General features: G+C 42.6%; 1 protein-coding gene across 1 annotated transcript in view; it reads left to right on the plus strand.

The window, feature by feature from the left end:
• The window catches only part of ube3c (ubiquitin protein ligase E3C), a 35,443-nt gene that overhangs the window by 15,782 nt on the left and 2,168 nt on the right, over positions 1 to 17,493 (plus strand). The window contains exons 15-23 of the mRNA XM_036521120.1: positions 1,424 to 1,528; positions 2,571 to 2,658; positions 4,369 to 4,466; positions 5,027 to 5,159; positions 6,058 to 6,305; positions 12,849 to 13,061; positions 15,224 to 15,412; positions 15,541 to 15,607; positions 16,684 to 16,814. Coding sequence (XP_036377013.1) covers positions 1,424 to 1,528; positions 2,571 to 2,658; positions 4,369 to 4,466; positions 5,027 to 5,159; positions 6,058 to 6,305; positions 12,849 to 13,061; positions 15,224 to 15,412; positions 15,541 to 15,607; positions 16,684 to 16,814 — 1,272 coding nt within the window. The remainder of the gene's footprint in view (positions 1 to 1,423; positions 1,529 to 2,570; positions 2,659 to 4,368; positions 4,467 to 5,026; positions 5,160 to 6,057; positions 6,306 to 12,848; positions 13,062 to 15,223; positions 15,413 to 15,540; positions 15,608 to 16,683; positions 16,815 to 17,493) is intronic.

Here is a 17,493-nt window from a genome sequence, read left to right on the forward strand (position 1 = left end):
GCCAGCGAAAGTTGTTAAGAGACCAGGAAGTGAATAGAGGTTTGCTGGAGGTGTATAAATGCTGCTGAAATTTCATAAAAGATTGGTGCAAACGCCTCCTGTCAGCTAAAACGACCCATTAAAGAAGTAGGAGCAGGGGAAATGCATTTTCCAAATTGAATGCTAGATTTACAGTCCGTTTAATACCACTGACCCCTAACACGCTAATGTTTGGTTCGAGTCATCAGCTGTCCCTTCAGATCTTTTATCACTTCTATTGTCAAGCTATCTATTTAATTGAAAGAAGTTAATTGAATGAAAATGATCAACTAAGCTTGTATTAATATTGCTAATGGAACTTTCTTCTTGGCCATGTTTGGAGAGAGATGTCACGCTGGAGTTTGGGAAAGGCCCATTAAGGCCTGCACTTAACCCGATGGGCTAATTAAGGGATGCTTATTCATTCTACGAGTCAGGGGTAGACGCAGGTCCAAACCAATCGCCTTGATTTTACAGCGTTTTGCACTTGCGGTTATTACCCGCGTCAGACATTGCGGATGACGGCTGGAGATTAATAACGCTTTCTGAGAACAACTGGCTTGGAATTTTTCACAGAAGGGGTACTGCTGCCAGTTTGTTTCTCACAAATATATGGAAAAATGTAAAACAATGCTTTGATTTTGAAAATATTACCCAATGTGACTGAGAAGAAAAACATTGTTTCTTTACAGTCACATAAAATGTGAAGAAAGTGTATGTCTAATGTACTTCCAGAGAGGGGAGTTCTGAATGTTGGGCCTTTTTATTGTGTAGTGGAACCACAGAGGGACCTGCCACCCCTGTTGTTCGGTCCCACAGCTCAGGAAGAGTAGAAAGGACGATTGGCTCTGTGGTCGGCAAAGGCTGAATAACAAGTGCTTGCAGCAGCCATTCCAACACTGCACTGATCCCTGCAGTCTGAGCCTCATTAACAGTGCCCGACATTCACAGACAATTTGAGCCATTTTTCTTTTACACTGCCCATAAATGGCGCACTAATGGTCAGACGCTCAAATTGCCTTTTACTGAAAGCCTCCCATTGTATATCTTGCTTATAAACAGCTGTTTTTAGAGTGTGCATGGGACAGTGATATATTCTTAAATCCATATTAATGGCTCAAAGGACTTGAAGCACGGTGACTATCAAATTAGTAGGCCAAGATTTATTTTAATGATTTGATTTTATGTATGTTAATTTTCCCCTGTACAATTATCTCATTAGATAACAAGGATACAGCTAAAAAATTAAATGGAAAGAAAACAAACTCTTCCCTTTGTACAGTTTTATTGATGTTTGTTGAAATATATATATATATATATATATATATATATATATATATATATATATATATATATATATATTTCCTCCGGGAATTTGAGTCTGAATTTATGTCCTGTTTCACAGGTGATCACTAACCTGGTGAAGATGGTCAAAGCCAGAGATATCCGACGGCCCTTCTGTCCACCTGGTCACTGGCTATCTGAAGAAGTCAACATCCGAGCAGATAAGGTGCCTGTCGCCTCATTAAGCTTTATCCCAGTCTTGCCAAGTGATGAGTTGGCTTGCTTTTTTTTGCTTTGTGTTATAGGCAACTGAAATATGAGTTGAGTGGTGAACCACAAGCATTATAAATGTGCTTGAGCCAGCGTGTGGTGGGCCTTAACGTTTACTGCTTGGCTTTACTGCAGTGTGACAGTCTTAACAGATCACTTATTAAACTTCCAGATACCTGTGGTAACACATGAGGCAGATATTTACTTATCTGCTCTGAGTTTTATCTGCGTGTGGGAGCGACATCCTTTTTTTTCAATCACAAATCTGAGTGTGTTATACATAATAGGGTTTGTAATGGCTTGATACTTATTAATTGATTAGTTTATTAATTTATTAATCAGTTTTAAGATCAATGCTATACACAGAACGACAGTTTCAGGCATGCACTTGTTTGTTTAAACATAACAGAATGTACTCAGAGTGTGCTATATTTGAAATATTTCAGAATATGAAGACAATTCACAATATATAAAGAATATAAACTAAGAATTTAAAGAAAGACAATATTAGCTTTTAGCTGTCTAGTGTATTATTCTAGAATTTCGTGGTTCTTTTTCAAATTTCTGTAAAATGAGACTGTTCATTTCATGCAGAACACAAGTTCTTATACGGTCACTTCAAACAATTTACATATATTCCTTCAAATATAATGTGTAATATGCTGCTAACAATAATATAATATACTACCTCAAATATAATTTTAAGTTGGTAATTTTTACGACTATTGTTATACAGTTCATTGTGATTTATGAAGAGGCTGATTGTCTTGGCAGTACCAGTTTGTTGGGGAGTGTAGGTGTTCTAAATTTAGGGAAACTCACATCTTTAAGGTAGGTCAAAGCAGACACACACAGTCACGCTTTCAAGGGGGTGTGCTCCAGTTTAAAACAATTAAAGGGGAATATACTTTAACTGAGGTGTAATTGTATTTTTTGTGTTCTGGCGTTTGTTTAATACGGTAATAATGCTTTTCCCTGATGGACCCCCCCCCCTCCAGGTAACCCAGCTGTATGTCCCATCAGCGCGGCATGTGTGGAGGACCCGTAGAATGGGGCGCATCGGACCCCTGCAGTCCACTCTGGATGGTAAACTCACTGACTCACTCAATGACTCACTGACTAACTGACTCACGCGCTCTATCACTCAGTCACTCCTTCCGTCCCCCTCCTCATGTGGAGAGGGGGCCCATTCTCAGCTCTCAGCTAACGCGCTCACCTGAAGTGTCTCTGAAACGCCGTGCTCCACTTCGCCCGCCCCCGGCGTCTCTCTTTGGGCGTGAATCTGTAAGTAGGTTATCACAGGCGACTCCGACTACAATAGCACAGGCATCCATCGTACTCAGAGCAGCCCCGCACACCTGTGGAAATGGGTGATGTTTTAATCAGGGGAAAGGAAGCTGGCCAGAGCCCTCTCACAAAGGAAAGTTTGCCGGTGTGGTGGGCGGCCCTGGGTCTGCATCCTGAATCTCAGATGGGTTTGTCACTCATCTGTATGCGTCATTGTTTTCCTCCTGCCTTTGAAGCAAGTGGCCCGGGCTCCTTTGAAGCGAAGCTCGCCTTTGCTTTAAAAGTAGCGCGTCCGGCAAATTGGTGTGAAAACAAGCAGATAGCAATGTGTGTATGATTTGCTTAATGCCACTTGAGTCCATATGGGATAAATTCAATTAGTGTGAAAGTACTGATGAGGCACATATGGCTGTGTGTTTGTCTGGCCTTTTTCATTTACTTAAATGGGCAGCCCCCTTTTGTGTGATGAATGACTCGTGTATTGACCACTGCGGCCCATATTTCTCCGCAAAGATGGAAACCTGATGGAGAAATGCAGATAGAATTGACTAATTGACCAGAATAATTGAGCTCTAGTAGGGGGATAGTGGTTGAGCTCTGCTGTTCTGGCAGTTTTTTTGGTTTAAACGCTTTAAACCCCAAGTTTAATACAAAACAAACGCTTGCTTAATGAAAATTGTTGGGCGAGCTGATGAGCGGCTAACGGTGGAGTTAATTAAAAGTGTGTGTAAGTGAGGGAAGGCCGCAGCGCCGGAGAGAAGGATTGAGCGCTCTTTAATGGCCTGCCTGTAAACAGTCGGCAGGGCTGAGTGGGGACCCGCCGAGCGCGGGATCGATCCTCCTCCTCCCTCCCTCCAGCCGCACCAGAGAAAGGGCGCCCGGGCCCTGCCGAACCTGCGCACACGCTTACCCCTCGAGCCGGGCTGGCTCAGCAGAAACGCAGCCTGTGGTCCCGGTCATGTAGAAAATCGCAGGTGCCACATGGAGCTATACAGGTTTAATACTGCTGGCTGGGACACAGGTGTAAGACAGATGGATTGCACTGAGAGCAGGTTTTTGACTGTATAACGGTTGGAGCACATATGGGATGCCGTCCTGATAATAGCGCAGTATGATTCTGTGTGATGCTATATGATGTCCTAAACACTTAACAGGTTGAGTTTTTCTGCCATATATATCACATACAATGACACAGTGTTTGGTCTTCTTTTATATTGTCTAAAGAGTATTTTTCCCCCAGAGTATGTAGAGATGTTTGAAATTGTACAAGAATGGTATATTCAAAACACAATGACATTAAGCCATCAGCTATGTGATACAGATTGCAGTACAAACCTTTTTTTATCGGGGGATGCATTTCTGAATAATAAAAAATAAACTAACCAGTAGCATCATTTTACAATGACATGTTTGTAGTAGAATCCGTGGATCCATTGGGCTTTTCTCCGCAGTGGGGCAGTGTGAGTGGGTGAAGGTCTTCACAGTTTTGCCACTGTGTTGTGCTTGCAGTTGGGATGGAGCCGGCTCAGCTGTCAGTGTCAGAGGAAAGACACCTCGCCATCCTCACGGAGCTGCCATTCGTCGTCCCCTTCGAGGAGCGAGTCAAAGTAATTGCCCTGATTAACTAACACACCCCTGCGCTGCCAGTGGGACACCTCTGTTAAACAGCCCCTCAAATCAGACCCCAGCTCAATGTGGAGATGCTTTTGTGATCATTTCTCCAATCCAGCAAGCTATGCCCATCGGCAGTCAGAGGAAGACAGAGTGTTTTCTTACTGTGAAGTTTGCAGGACAGAAATCGCTCTGTGATGAACAGAAATGCTTGTGGCTGCTGGGGGTCACTGCAATGCCTTCTAGGGCTTCAGGTGCCCTTCCTGTAACTGATATAAAGGGTCAGAATAATACTGGCATATTGGAAATTAGTTTATTACTGTATGATAGCAAATGGCTACTGCTAAGATGTACAAATCAAAGATGTACTTTTAAGACGCTAAGCGTTGCAGGTTGAAATCCCGGGAGAGGGGTAAGTTTCTTGACATCGGCTACATGAGCAAAGTAAGAATGTAACTGTACAAATTGAGTCATCAACTTTAAAACCCAAGAGCATTTATTATCGGGCAAGGTGGGAGTTTTTCCTAAAGTGCTCTTGCATGTTGCTTCTCTAAAGATCTTCCAGCGACTGATCTATGCAGACAAACGAGAAGTCCAAGGCGATGGTCCTTTCTTGGATGGAATCAACATCACTATTCGACGGAACTACATTTATGAGGATGCGTATGATAAGCTGTCTCCAGAGAATGGTATGCATGAAAGACATTGTTAGGGAAACTCCATAATTTAAATAAGATTTTTATGGAGGCTGCAACGTGGTATGGTTGGAAAAACTAAATTTGATTTCCTATAATGGACATTAAAGAATTACGTTTATTTATGGAAGTCAGACATTATTATTTGTTGAGTGTTCATAGAGTTAGAAATAAAACTGAAGAAGGTAATAAATGTATATTAATACTTTCTTATGGACATTGATGCTTTATAATGCACAATAAGAGTGATCATGGTTATTATAATGGACCTCTTAAAATCCCAAATCAATTATTATGAGACAGTCTCTGGTAGAGCAATTAGGGTAAATATTTGAAAGGGCTTTCCTGTGGAGTAATATGATTAAAAAGTGGCAGAGGCCCAGTATAGAATGATGATGACTTGTTCCATACAATATAGGAATGTCTTTGTAAGTTATAGCTGCTCTGATTTATGACTGGTGATTAATTATGCTGAAACATGACCTTTTTATGCCTTTTGATTTAAATATTCTTTAGAATAGTGACAGCATCACGCTTAAATAATCCGCCTGAGAAGAAATCAACAAAGGGATGTCATTGCTGTTCATATACATTGCGTGACTTAGCGTATTGGACTGTGTAACACTTATTTAAAGTGTTTTTAGTGCTTACTACACTTGTAATATTCAGTATGATTACCTGTACTATTTCCACGCAGGTTAAGCTCTAGTCATGCCACTCGGCAGGGATCAGGACTGATAGTTGGAACTTTGAGGAACAGTTTCTCCAGTTTAATGTCTGATGGCTAGGTTGCAGTTCTGTCTTTTCTGTTTGTGCAAACGCATTGTGCCTGCCTAGCAGGGTACAGTATCTTTTATTTTGCCAGTACAAAGTATGCGTCTGCCATCTCCAGAGCCAGACCTGAAGAAGAGAATCCGGGTCCACTTGCTGAACGCTCACGGCCTGGACGAGGCCGGCATTGACGGGGGCGGCATATTCCGCGAGTTCCTCAACGAGCTGCTGAAGTCGGGCTTCAACCCCAACCAGGGCTTCTTCAAAACCACCAACGAAGGCCTGCTCTATCCCAGTCCTACTGCGCAGATGCTGGTCGGGGACTCCTTTGCCAGACACTACTACTTCCTGGGGAGAATATTAGGAAAAGTAAGACCAGCTTAATGATGTATTGCTCAGCTGTGTACATGTGTCTTGAAGCAGAATCCAAGTCAGTCGCCTTCGTACTACTGCTCTGATGACCCATTGCCATTTGTTTCACTGATGTGGATGTGCAAGACTGAAGTAACATGTTGCAGACATCACTGCACTGATTAGGTGATGTGTAGGCACAGGCCTAAAGGTTTTGATGAAACATGGAAAGTGTGGTAGTAGGCCTGGTCTTGCCTAAAAGATGCAAATATTGATAGTGTTCTGTGGCCCCAAGATCCATTCCAGGCGCACACACAACACTCACATGTGAAATACAGAGGGCAATGTAGCTTCTGTGCTCACATAATGACCTTCAATTATAGACTTTTTCAGCATAATTTATCAGCACTGTTCTGCATTTGTTAGTGCCATTTGAACAAACTGAAGCCCTGCAATGCAAAAGATGACGAATGAACATACTAAGACTTTTTTTTTTTTGTGAACAGTTTATTGTTTATTGTATTTTAGAAAACTGTATGCAAATACAAATGTAGGGAATAGCACTCATACATACAGAGTATATCACAAACGTAGCAGCAATTAAGGAATAAGAATGACAATACATAATTGAGTATATGTAAAATAAATAAATAAATAAATAAAAATAAATACATATATATATGTACATACACATACACGTATATCTGTATATATGTATATACACCCACGCACACACATATACCCTGGGTAAGTTACAACAACTGTCTTATAGCTTCTAAAAATTCGGTCCATTTCTTAATTGTAGTGGATTTAGCTCCATTTAGTTTGGCTGTATATCTTTCCTTCAGAACAATTGAATGAAGGTGAGATAGCCAAGTCCTAAATAAGGGGAGGTTAGGTGAAAACCAGGAATGTAGTATGGATTTTTTGGAGGCAGTAAGGGATGCTAGTAAAAATAAATAAATGTAAATAAATAAATGTAAATGTAAATGTAAAAATTTCCTATTTGACACAGACAGAGAAAGATCACAGTCGTCATTAAGTAAAAAAAGAGAAGGAGAGAACTTAACTTCAACACCTGTAATGTCAGAAAAGGTCTTTGCTACTACCTTCCATAGGGTTTGGATATGTGTACACTCCCAGAACATATGCAGTTCAGTCCCTTATTTGCAGATACTAAGACTTTTTAAGCAAGACTACATCAACCCGTGTTTGGTGATCTGGTACAAGAAATTTCTCAGTTTTTGCAGGTAAAATTGAATGATAGTTTTGTCTCAGCGCGGTCACATTAGTCTGTTTTCTGCTGCTGTGAGAAGATCGGTTGAAATGAACATGAGTTTTTATCATTCTTGTCCCTCTGCATTGAAGCCACAGTGAGCACTTTGCTGCAGATTGTCTGTGTGACACCAGTGGACCTGGTGCAAAGGTTTTTCTCCGGAAAGAGGTCGTGTCTGGGGAGCCGTGTGTAACCACACAATGGGGAAGGTCTGTCTGACACCACGGCTTCTGTCAACAGAGGAGAAAGACCCTGCGTTGTGTAGTGTAGCTGAGAGCACTCTAATCTACACACTTCTCCCTTTTTCCACAACGTTGCTAAACACCCTTGGCTTATATGCTTTGTTGTGCAAGTGTTCGCGCTGGGAATTAAATAATTGACATTTGATAACGATGGTTTGGTTGGTCAGTGCAGAAAATATCACAGGGACTCACCTGGTTTTGTTCATATAGCGATAAGGCACAACCTTATATTTTACTTTTGTATTATTTTTTTGAATGTTGCTGAAATGAAAGGCAGTTTTATGGATCACTGTACTGTGAACAAACCCGACCTGAAAAAAGAATTATCCTCTTTCTCTATGGCAATGATAGAATTTTTTATTATGTTTGCATCTGTATAGTGCTTTAGAACATTATCATGCAGGAGGCTTATTCTGGTTCTCTCTGCTCATTCGTTGAGAATGTCACTAGCTGTGCACATTCAGTAAAGCTGACACTAAGCTTCTAGTTGCGTTCATGCAGGGCTCTGCGTCACCCATAATCTAATGAAACTAACAAAAAAATTTTAACTTCAATTATATGAGAACTTTTCTTTGCAAGGTTATTCGCTCATATTTAATGTCAATAGCCAATTTTCTGTGGAAGGAAAAATAAATACATAAAATACAGCTCTTCTTTAGAAAATAATAATTTTACCTCAGTCAAATTGACTATGAGGTAAAATCATTTTTGAATCGTGGTTTTGAATCAAAAGGGATAATTGTCAGTTTTATATTTTTCCATAGAATTCTGCACCCTGAAAATGCGTGGTAATTTCAGCTGTACGCTGGGAGTCTGCTGTGATGTACTCAAATCCACATTTTCGCAGACCATTCTGCATTTTGTTGGCAGCATGCAAATTACTTGGAAATGATCTTTTTGCTAACTGGCATCAACAGGGAGCTATAAAAATGACGGGTGTTTTGATTTTTATTTAGCTTTGTGATTACCTTTAAGCTCTGTAAACTGAAACACAAAATATACTTTTTATATATGTATTTCCACTTTAAGAAGCGAATGGCAGTTCATTTTCTGTCAGCTGTCTTTTTGCGATTGGGAGTTCTCTGCTGCACCCTAGTGGGACACCCGTTTCACAGGTTAAAGGTCACACTCTCCCAATGGAAGGAAGTCACATCCCCTGGGATTCTACCCTCCCTTCTTAAACTCCACCAGCACACGCTCATGCAAAGCTTCCTGCGATTGGAAGCATGATGAATTAGTCTGTGACGTCTCTCTGCTCCATTGAGCGGGGCCGATGCACCGCAACGGAGTTGATTCATCATTTATGTATTTGTTTAATTAAATTGGATTTAATTACCAAAACCGACGCGCTGAGTTATTGCAGTCAGCGGAGGGTGGAATCTAGTTGACGCGCCACGCCTGTGGATGCGTTTTCGTCATAGTTTTTTTCTTTCTTTTTTTTTTTTTGCCTGGCATACAAACACAGCCAGATCATCGTTTGACACCCTTAATAGATGCTTACCACAGGAAATGCAGCTAATTAATTTGCTGGAGAGCGCTGTACGGGCAGCAGAGGAATTGTCCCTCTGATAAAAATGGAGAGCCTAAATAGACAATACATGGTGCCCCCCCTTATTACTCTGCATGTAATCTGTTGATGGTATTGTTTTGGCTGCCCCTTCTGTGCCACTATTTATTAGGCCCTAATGTTTTTAAATTTTCCTTAATGCATGTGCTGGTGATTGTTTATTGTGATGCGGTGCACGGAGAGGTCACGGCGCACGGAAAGAATTACCTCATGACACTGGTCGCTTCTCAATTAGGCGTTCCATTAGCCGATGATTCCTGCCTCTTGTTTGTGTAGTGATTGCATTTCCCCTGGCGCTAAATCAGTTGGCCGGGCAGGACATAAATAAGCACTCAAAAGCATGTGGTAATAGCGTTTTGATCTGTTTTACAGTCAGAAGCATCTAAGTCTATCGGAGACGATTCAGCGGACTTATTAGAACGCCATAATTTTACCTCCCCCCTACCTCCTCCTCCTCCTCCTCTCTGGCTTTTGAGAAATGGCCAGTCAGCGGCAGGCTGCACCTCCACTGCTAATGGTTTTGACAATTAGAGCCAGAAATTAATTTGAATTTGACTTTCAATTAACCCTACCTTAAGTTCCTCTTTCCCATAAATACTTAACAAAGTAGCCGTTTGAGTAACGTATTGATATTTGTTTAGTGCTGTTAATACTCTAACCCAAATAGAGAGAAGTGATATAAATTAGGTTTGCGTCACCAGTTATGGTGCATGCGCCCAGCGTTCGTCGGTTGAGATTAATTTCTCAATTAATGGTAAAAGACTCAAGTTGCCGTGGGGATAATGTATTATGGTCAAGAGTGGCCCATTGGGGATACTCAATGAAATGGAATTGAACACTGGCCTATAATCTTTCCTCCCACTGAGTCTTCTAAATTAAGGTAATTAAGGGCAATTAAGGATTGAAAATATTGTGTTGGAAAACGTATGATTGCACTGAATTTGCGGGTATGGTCATACTGTGAAAATGAACGGCATAAAATGCCCTGTGTTGAAAGAGGGGAAATGGACAAACTAGTCCTTCTCTGCTGGAGCGAGACATCACTCTGTTGGCATTTCGTTGACAAGATACAGCGGTGCCAGTTTTGTTCGTTGTGTGAAAATTCCAGTGAACTTGGTACGGTTTTCTGTTGTAATCTTCTCTCTTCTCTGCCTTTTGGTCCCTCCCGACGTTTCACTTATCATCTTTTCCAGGATCTCTGCCTCCTCAGGCACTTTGAATTTTTCAGCTCATGCATTTCGGTCACTCCGCCTACACCCTACCCCCTCTTGGCAATGCCGCCGTACAGTGGAAAACAGCGTCTGAGGAACGATATTCACACGGGCTTGGGAAAGCACGAGGTGAATTCGTTGATTGTTACTAATACTGTAACCGCTGTCTGCGCCTCCCTCGCGGCCGCATTCGGTACGTGTCCCGACGTGTCCACCTCTGCCTCTGAGTTTGCAGGGCCTTGGCCCCTGGAACTGGCCTTCCTGGTCACCGGTGCCCTTTGCCAGACATGCCGATTTCAGTATTTCTCAGCAGAGTGCTATTTTATGCTCGCTGTTCTGTTTGACATTTCTTTTTGAAAGAACTAAGGCGGTGAAGGACCGTTCTTGCCAGTCTCAAAGCAGAGCGGAGCGTTAGGGCTCTGCCCCATGTCCTTCCAACCTTCAGCCCCTGGCGGCTGTTCACATGGCCTGCTGCTCTCTCCTTCCTCATTGATCTCCTCCCCGGATAAAAGTTCCTATAACCAGAGTTGGGGGGGGGACACGACGACTCTGATTGATAGTGATGCGTTTGAAAAGCATTATATTTTTATTGATTCTTAATGTTGTAAATTAACAAATTTATTTGGCAGCTAACAGAAGCCACCTGTGATGTTGCTCACATTTATTCTTCTGATGGTGCCACGATTTGCATTAATTGCGCTGCCACGGCACTCACTTATATTAAAAGGCCCACGCCATAATTAATCCTTTTTATTTCGAGTCATTTTGGCACAATTTCTGGCAATAAACACCCATAAATAATGGAGGTTTGAAAAATAGGCTACAGGTTTTTTCCATATACTTATTGCTACTTCTTCATGGTGCCCTGTTATTGATAGGTTTCAAGGGGCAAATGCTGCATATGGCAGGGAATTAAAGGCTAGTATGAGAAATGCTAAGTGGATTATTTTGCATAAAAAACAGACTGTGTTTGAAGTTGCATAATTAACCGGTGTTTAGAAAATACCTTGATTTATGCCTCTGTGTGTGTTTAAGATGCATACATTATGGAAATTTCTGAAATTTATAATCCATTTAGCTGATGTGGTCAGGGTTTTTAGTGCAATCATTTATTAAGACCTGTATATTTTAATGCTTTAAAGGTTTAAATGTGCTCTTTTTAGGACTATTCCAGTACATTAGCTTTACATTTTATGACTCACCTGCTCAGCTGCGCTTCTTAATGGCATTTAAGGTCAAGGGGAGAATTTACATTTATAAAGTTTGAGCAGGATAAATTCCGGGCCTGTATATTTAAGGCAGATCATTTTTGGTAGACTGTGCTGTATTAAAGCTTTGAATTGGCAAATTAATATGGCATTTTCTCTGTCCATTCGAAGTGATCAAATCGTACCAGTGGCGTTTTGATTTTACTTCGTACTTCTAGGCTGATGGATTGTGTGTTCCTGTTTAAGCAAGGCTCCAGGACAGTTATCTAAGGATGGCTCTCTCATCAGCCTGACTCGTATTGATCACGCGTTCATGTTCTCAGCAAGCACACTTATCCACAGCTCACCGTTCATTGCGCGGGCACGTTGCTCTCGAATTTGAACTGCGCGGGCATTTTATAACCAGTGCAACTTGGTTTCCCAGTTTTTACCGTCAAGGTAACTCCAGTGGGGTTTGCTCTTAACTTTAAGAAGCACAGTTAAGCACAATGTATCTTTTTTTTATATTGTTCTATGCATGTTATGAGTTTCACAGTGGTGTAAGATGTTGAGAACGTTATGAAAAATGTGAAAAGAGCAAGGCGTATTACAGCTAGATTGACTCCAACCCTATTACAGCATCAATAAAGGAAAGCTACATATGCTCATATATAACTAACTAGTGCAAAGGTGTCATTTTTCTTTATTTCTTTTATCAGTTTGTCTGAAGCTGGCTGCATTTCCTCTAGGATTGGCAATTGTGCAGATTGTTCATTTTTCCTTATTGCCACTTCATCTGTACTTGCTACATGTCCTGTGGGAATAGCAGCTGTGCAGAGCACTCGTTTGTTACGGCATACTTTGTTCTGTTAGCAATCCATCTGCAGTAGAACACGCTTCCCTTGGGAATGCTCGGTAGTTCAGACTGTTGGACAGGTGGGTAATTGAAGCACTGCAGATCTTTTTTCCATTGCGTGGGGATTGTGGAACCTGTCTCACAGCGTCTCCCCGTTCGAACCCCCCTCTGTGTGTCTGCGGACGGCTCTCCCTGACGTCGGCTGCCGCGTGTTGGTTGCAGGCGCTGTACGAGAACATGCTGGTGGAGCTGCCGTTCGCCACCTTCTTCCTTTCCAAGCTGCTGGGCACCAGCGCCGACGTGGACATCCACCACCTGGCCTCGCTGGACCCGGAGATGTACCGCAACCTGCTCTTCCTCAAGAGCTACGAGGAGGACGTGGAGGAGCTGGGCCTCAACTTCACCGTGGTCAACAACGACCTGGGAGAGGCACAGGTGGGAGCCCTCTGTCTCTCCCTCTCTCCTGGTTCTCACTTTCCCTCTCTCTCTCTCTCTCTCTCTCTCACCCCCCCCCCCCCCCCCCCCCCCGCTGCTTCTGTTCCTGATGCTTCCCAACACCGAAGTGTTAATAATTCATTTTAATCATGTGACCGCACTCCCTGATAAGAGAGATAAAGCACGCTTCTGGCCGGGAAGTGAATGCTGCTCTCAGGGAAAAGAACAGCTTTATTGACCATTCCAGAAATATTAGCTGTGAGAAGCAAGCAGAGATGTAATTATCTGAAAAAAAAAATGCAACTGATAGCAAGGTATTCCATAACTTCTGTCACGATTTTTTTTTTTTTTTTTTGCGTCTTGGCGTAAGCCTGTATGTTTAGACAGAGAGTGGGTCATTTGACAAGGGAGCCATGGTTCCTCCAGTGCTACCCTGAACTGGTTATTGCCTACAGTCACTGTTTGCTCAGGGCCTTGCCTTGTTATTAGCTGCTCTTTAAATACGCTTTACAGTGTCGTTACAATGCAGTCCTCAGTCATTTGATATGAAAGCACATTGCAAATATGATACAGAAAACTATTTTCAAAAGATTAGGCACATCTAAGGCCAGACTGCCCTGCAATTGCCCTCTGGCAGGTGCCAAAGTAAGCAAGATAACATGAACAATCGTCTGGCATAATGTTGAAATCAAAAATAGAAGGCAGGTATTGGGTGGTAATGAATGTGCGTTATCAGACATAAATGTAAATATTTTAAGAATTTGAATTGAAAAATCATGAATGTGTAAGCAAATGCAAATACATTAAATTAAAGTCTGTTCCAGTTACAGGTATTAGTTTTACAAAATGCATAGCTAAAATATATATCTTATGCAATTTTGACACGTTTTTAGATTTTGTTTAGCCCCATTAAAAAGAGTCATTGCAAAAGTGGATTTAGTTGTGCGCAAACAGCAAACAAGTAACAAAATTAAGTAGCCCATCCTGAATTGCGCAAGCTGTCACTTAGCCCAAGGTAATTAGGACTAGTTTGTTGAGGTGCTCATTTCAATATCAAAACTGAATCTCCATAAGGTGAGGCTTTATTACATCATGTGCCCTTCTGCAGATCTTAATGAATCTCTGACCCACAGCTTAATACACTAAAGCAAATTAAACAGGGTGTCCAGTTACTCTTTTAAACCTATCCAGAATGCCTTCACCAAGTTATGAATTGGCCGGCTGTCCTTGTGAAGGGCCGCCCCCCAAGGTCTCCTCGGAAACCAGAGTCATCCTTCGACGGGTGTCTGCCACCGGGCCATTAAGAGACGAGAGGCCCATTCGTTGCGACTGATCAGTCTGAACTTACCCCCCCGTTGGTGAGGTGGCTTTAATGAAGGGGGCACAAGGTGCGCAAGGGCTGAAGATCTCTGGAGAGGAGTGGGCTGCAGCAAGCAGTGTTAAAACGTGTTCACACCTCACACCTGGCCCTTCACTGAGGAGCACGCCTCACTGTCAGGCGGTGGACGTGTTAGCCCAGACACTCTCTCATTCACACTCACTGAAATCCAGGGCTAAAATGGCCCTCTCAGCCCTGCTCGCTTCTTTGTACCTGTGAGGGGTATAATGGCCTGTGGGTTTGTAGGCCAGTGACATTTTGAGTACATTTTTTGATTATAGCATTGTGTATGTAAGTGTATAAATTAGAAATCAGTTAAATACAAGGAAGATATCAAGATAAGGTGCCGCTATTTGATATATACCTTTTCTGTTTGCTTTCTTGTATCAATGTTTCTCAAAATAAAGAGGCAGAGAAAATACAATGATAACACAATAATATCAATAATAATACATAATCAATAAATAGTAATGAATAAACAATAATAATAAACACACACTCACACACACACACACATATATATACATATAAAAGTGTTATAATATTATGATATATAAATATTAAAACTTGTAAACATAAATTGATAATATAATTATGTATAATATAATCATTTTTATTATAACGCTTTTTCAATTTGTCATGTTCACCGTATGGAGCAGCTGTTCTGAGTACGAATGAAGAGTTTTTTATCAAGGTATGGTGGGGCGGGAGGAGCGTATGTGCCGGAGGTGACGGCTGGTTGGGCACGGTGCAGCGGACGGACCCTGTCACCTGTGTTTTCCAGGTGGTTGAGCTCAAGCCCGGTGGTAAGGACATCCCGGTGACTACCGCCAACAGGATAGCGTACATCCATCTGGTGGCCGATTACAGGCTGAACAAACAGATCCGGCCCCACTGCCTGGCTTTCAGGAAGGGCCTCGCCAACGTGGTCAACCTGGAGTGGCTGCGCATGTTTGATCAGCAGGAGATCCAGGTAGGTGGCGGACACGCTTAAAAATTAAATGATATGATATGATATGGAGTAATTAACAGGTGTCTGCTCTGGACTTACGGTAGAAAACATGCATGCGGTGCATTGATTTTTCTCCCTTCTCTCTGTAGGTGCTTATCTCTGGTGCACATGTTCCTATTTGCCTTGATGACCTGAAGAAGTTTACAAACTATTCTGGTAAGCGCGAATGAATAATTCTGTGTTCTCTTCGTTTTAATTACCGTGCCATGGTGTGATAGTACGAAGGCCCAAAGAGTGCAGAGGGAAAATTACCATTGGCACTGTTTGAGGAAGAACACCACGTTCCTGTGGGACACCCCTTGTAGTTTTGGTGTGGGTTTGCGCCGAACTGCTTTGCATATAGTGAGGCATTTAATGAATAAGCACTTTTGGCAGCCAGTCTGCTTGGAACAGGAGGGGCAGATAGAATTCCATAGAATTAACGGCCCTCTAGGGAGTTTAGGCTTTCACAGAGCAGTTGCTGGAATGATTGATATGCAAATGAAGGTCAGGATATTGGAAAAAAAAAAACAACAGTATTTTCAGGGGCTTTTTGTTTGCCATTCTCATGGTGTCACTCCCATGTAGTAGTGGATATTTGTCAAATGAACAGTACTGTTCTGGACATTACCATTACCATTTTTATACACTTTATTGTCAATGCATTTGAAAAGGGACAACACTTTGTTACCAATATTACATTACATTTAGGAGACACTTTTCCAGAGTGACTTGCATAGATTACAGTTTCACCCATTCATACAGAAGGACATCTACTGAGGCAATTGTAGGTTAAATACCTCGCCCAAAGGTACAACAGCAGTGCCCTAGCAGGGAATTCAAGAATCAAGAGAGTCAAGTCAAGAGAGATTTTATTGTCATCCCATCCATATACAAGTATACAGTAGGGTTGAAATAACATTTCCCTGTGACTGATAGTGCTACATTCAGTCAAAGAATAAATACACAAAACAATAAATAGACAAATAACAAGACAATAAATAGACAAAATAACAAGACGTTAAATGGTGAAAGTGCAGGCAGAAGAGTGCAAGTAAATCTGTAAACGGAATTACACCTATGGAACCAGAAAGCTTGTGGTTACAAGTTCAGCTCCTTACCACTACCCCACACTGCTGTTCCCGCAGCAGGGCAATTGCAACAGGCTTTAGCAGGCTGCACGCTGAATGCGAACCAAGGATGCAGCGCCGAGTGTGTCTGTCACAGCAACGCTGTCTCTGTCCTCTCCCCAGGGGGCTACTCCGCCAATCACCCCGTCATCAAAATCTTCTGGGAGGTGGTGGAAAGCTTCACGGACGAAGAGAAGCGCAAGCTGCTCAAGTTCGTCACCAGTTGCTCCAGACCGCCGCTGCTGGGGTTCAAGGTAGGGCGTCCTCCTGTCAGTATTCACGCGGCTGTGACCGCACCGGTTTCGCGGCCAGCCCGGAAGCACAGCAAAACAGGTTTGCCGAAGAGCGACAAAGCCCCTTGCACCGCGAGCGGCCGGAGGGAATGGGCCCGTCGAAAAATTTCCATAAGAGATAACACCAAAATGATCATATTCGAATTACGCCGCGATAAGGCCGGCCTGACATGGGCTTATCTCCCCCTTGCAGTTCGTGACCCTTCACATTATAATAACTTTTGAGGCTTTGCCCAATCCTCCTGGGTGTGGGTCAGCGCGCAACGTCTGCTCAATAAATATTAGAGTTAGAGCCAGCGGCGTGTGAATGTCAGCGCTGTTGGCTTAACTGGGACACACAAAGTCCCCGCCCCCGCAGTCAGAGCGAGATTATAAAGCAATTAGGCCACGGTTATCCGGACGAGGGTGTGGGTCATGTGCCCCCCCGCCGCTGAATAAATAAGAAGACGGCACACTGGGACACAGAGGGAGACCTCCGTCACACCGGAGCACGAGAGAATGCAGGAGCCCACAAACACCCCACTGCGTGGCTTCCACGCCATCGCTGAAGTTCTCTGTCAACAGTCGCCTACTTTCTGTCATCTTAGCTGACACCCTAAATCTGCGATAAAGCCATGAGGTAGCGTTTATTGGAATTCCA

Source organism: Megalops cyprinoides, chromosome 2, assembly GCF_013368585.1.
Source record: "Megalops cyprinoides isolate fMegCyp1 chromosome 2, fMegCyp1.pri, whole genome shotgun sequence".
NCBI classification, from domain to species: Eukaryota; Metazoa; Chordata; class Actinopteri; order Elopiformes; family Megalopidae; genus Megalops; species Megalops cyprinoides.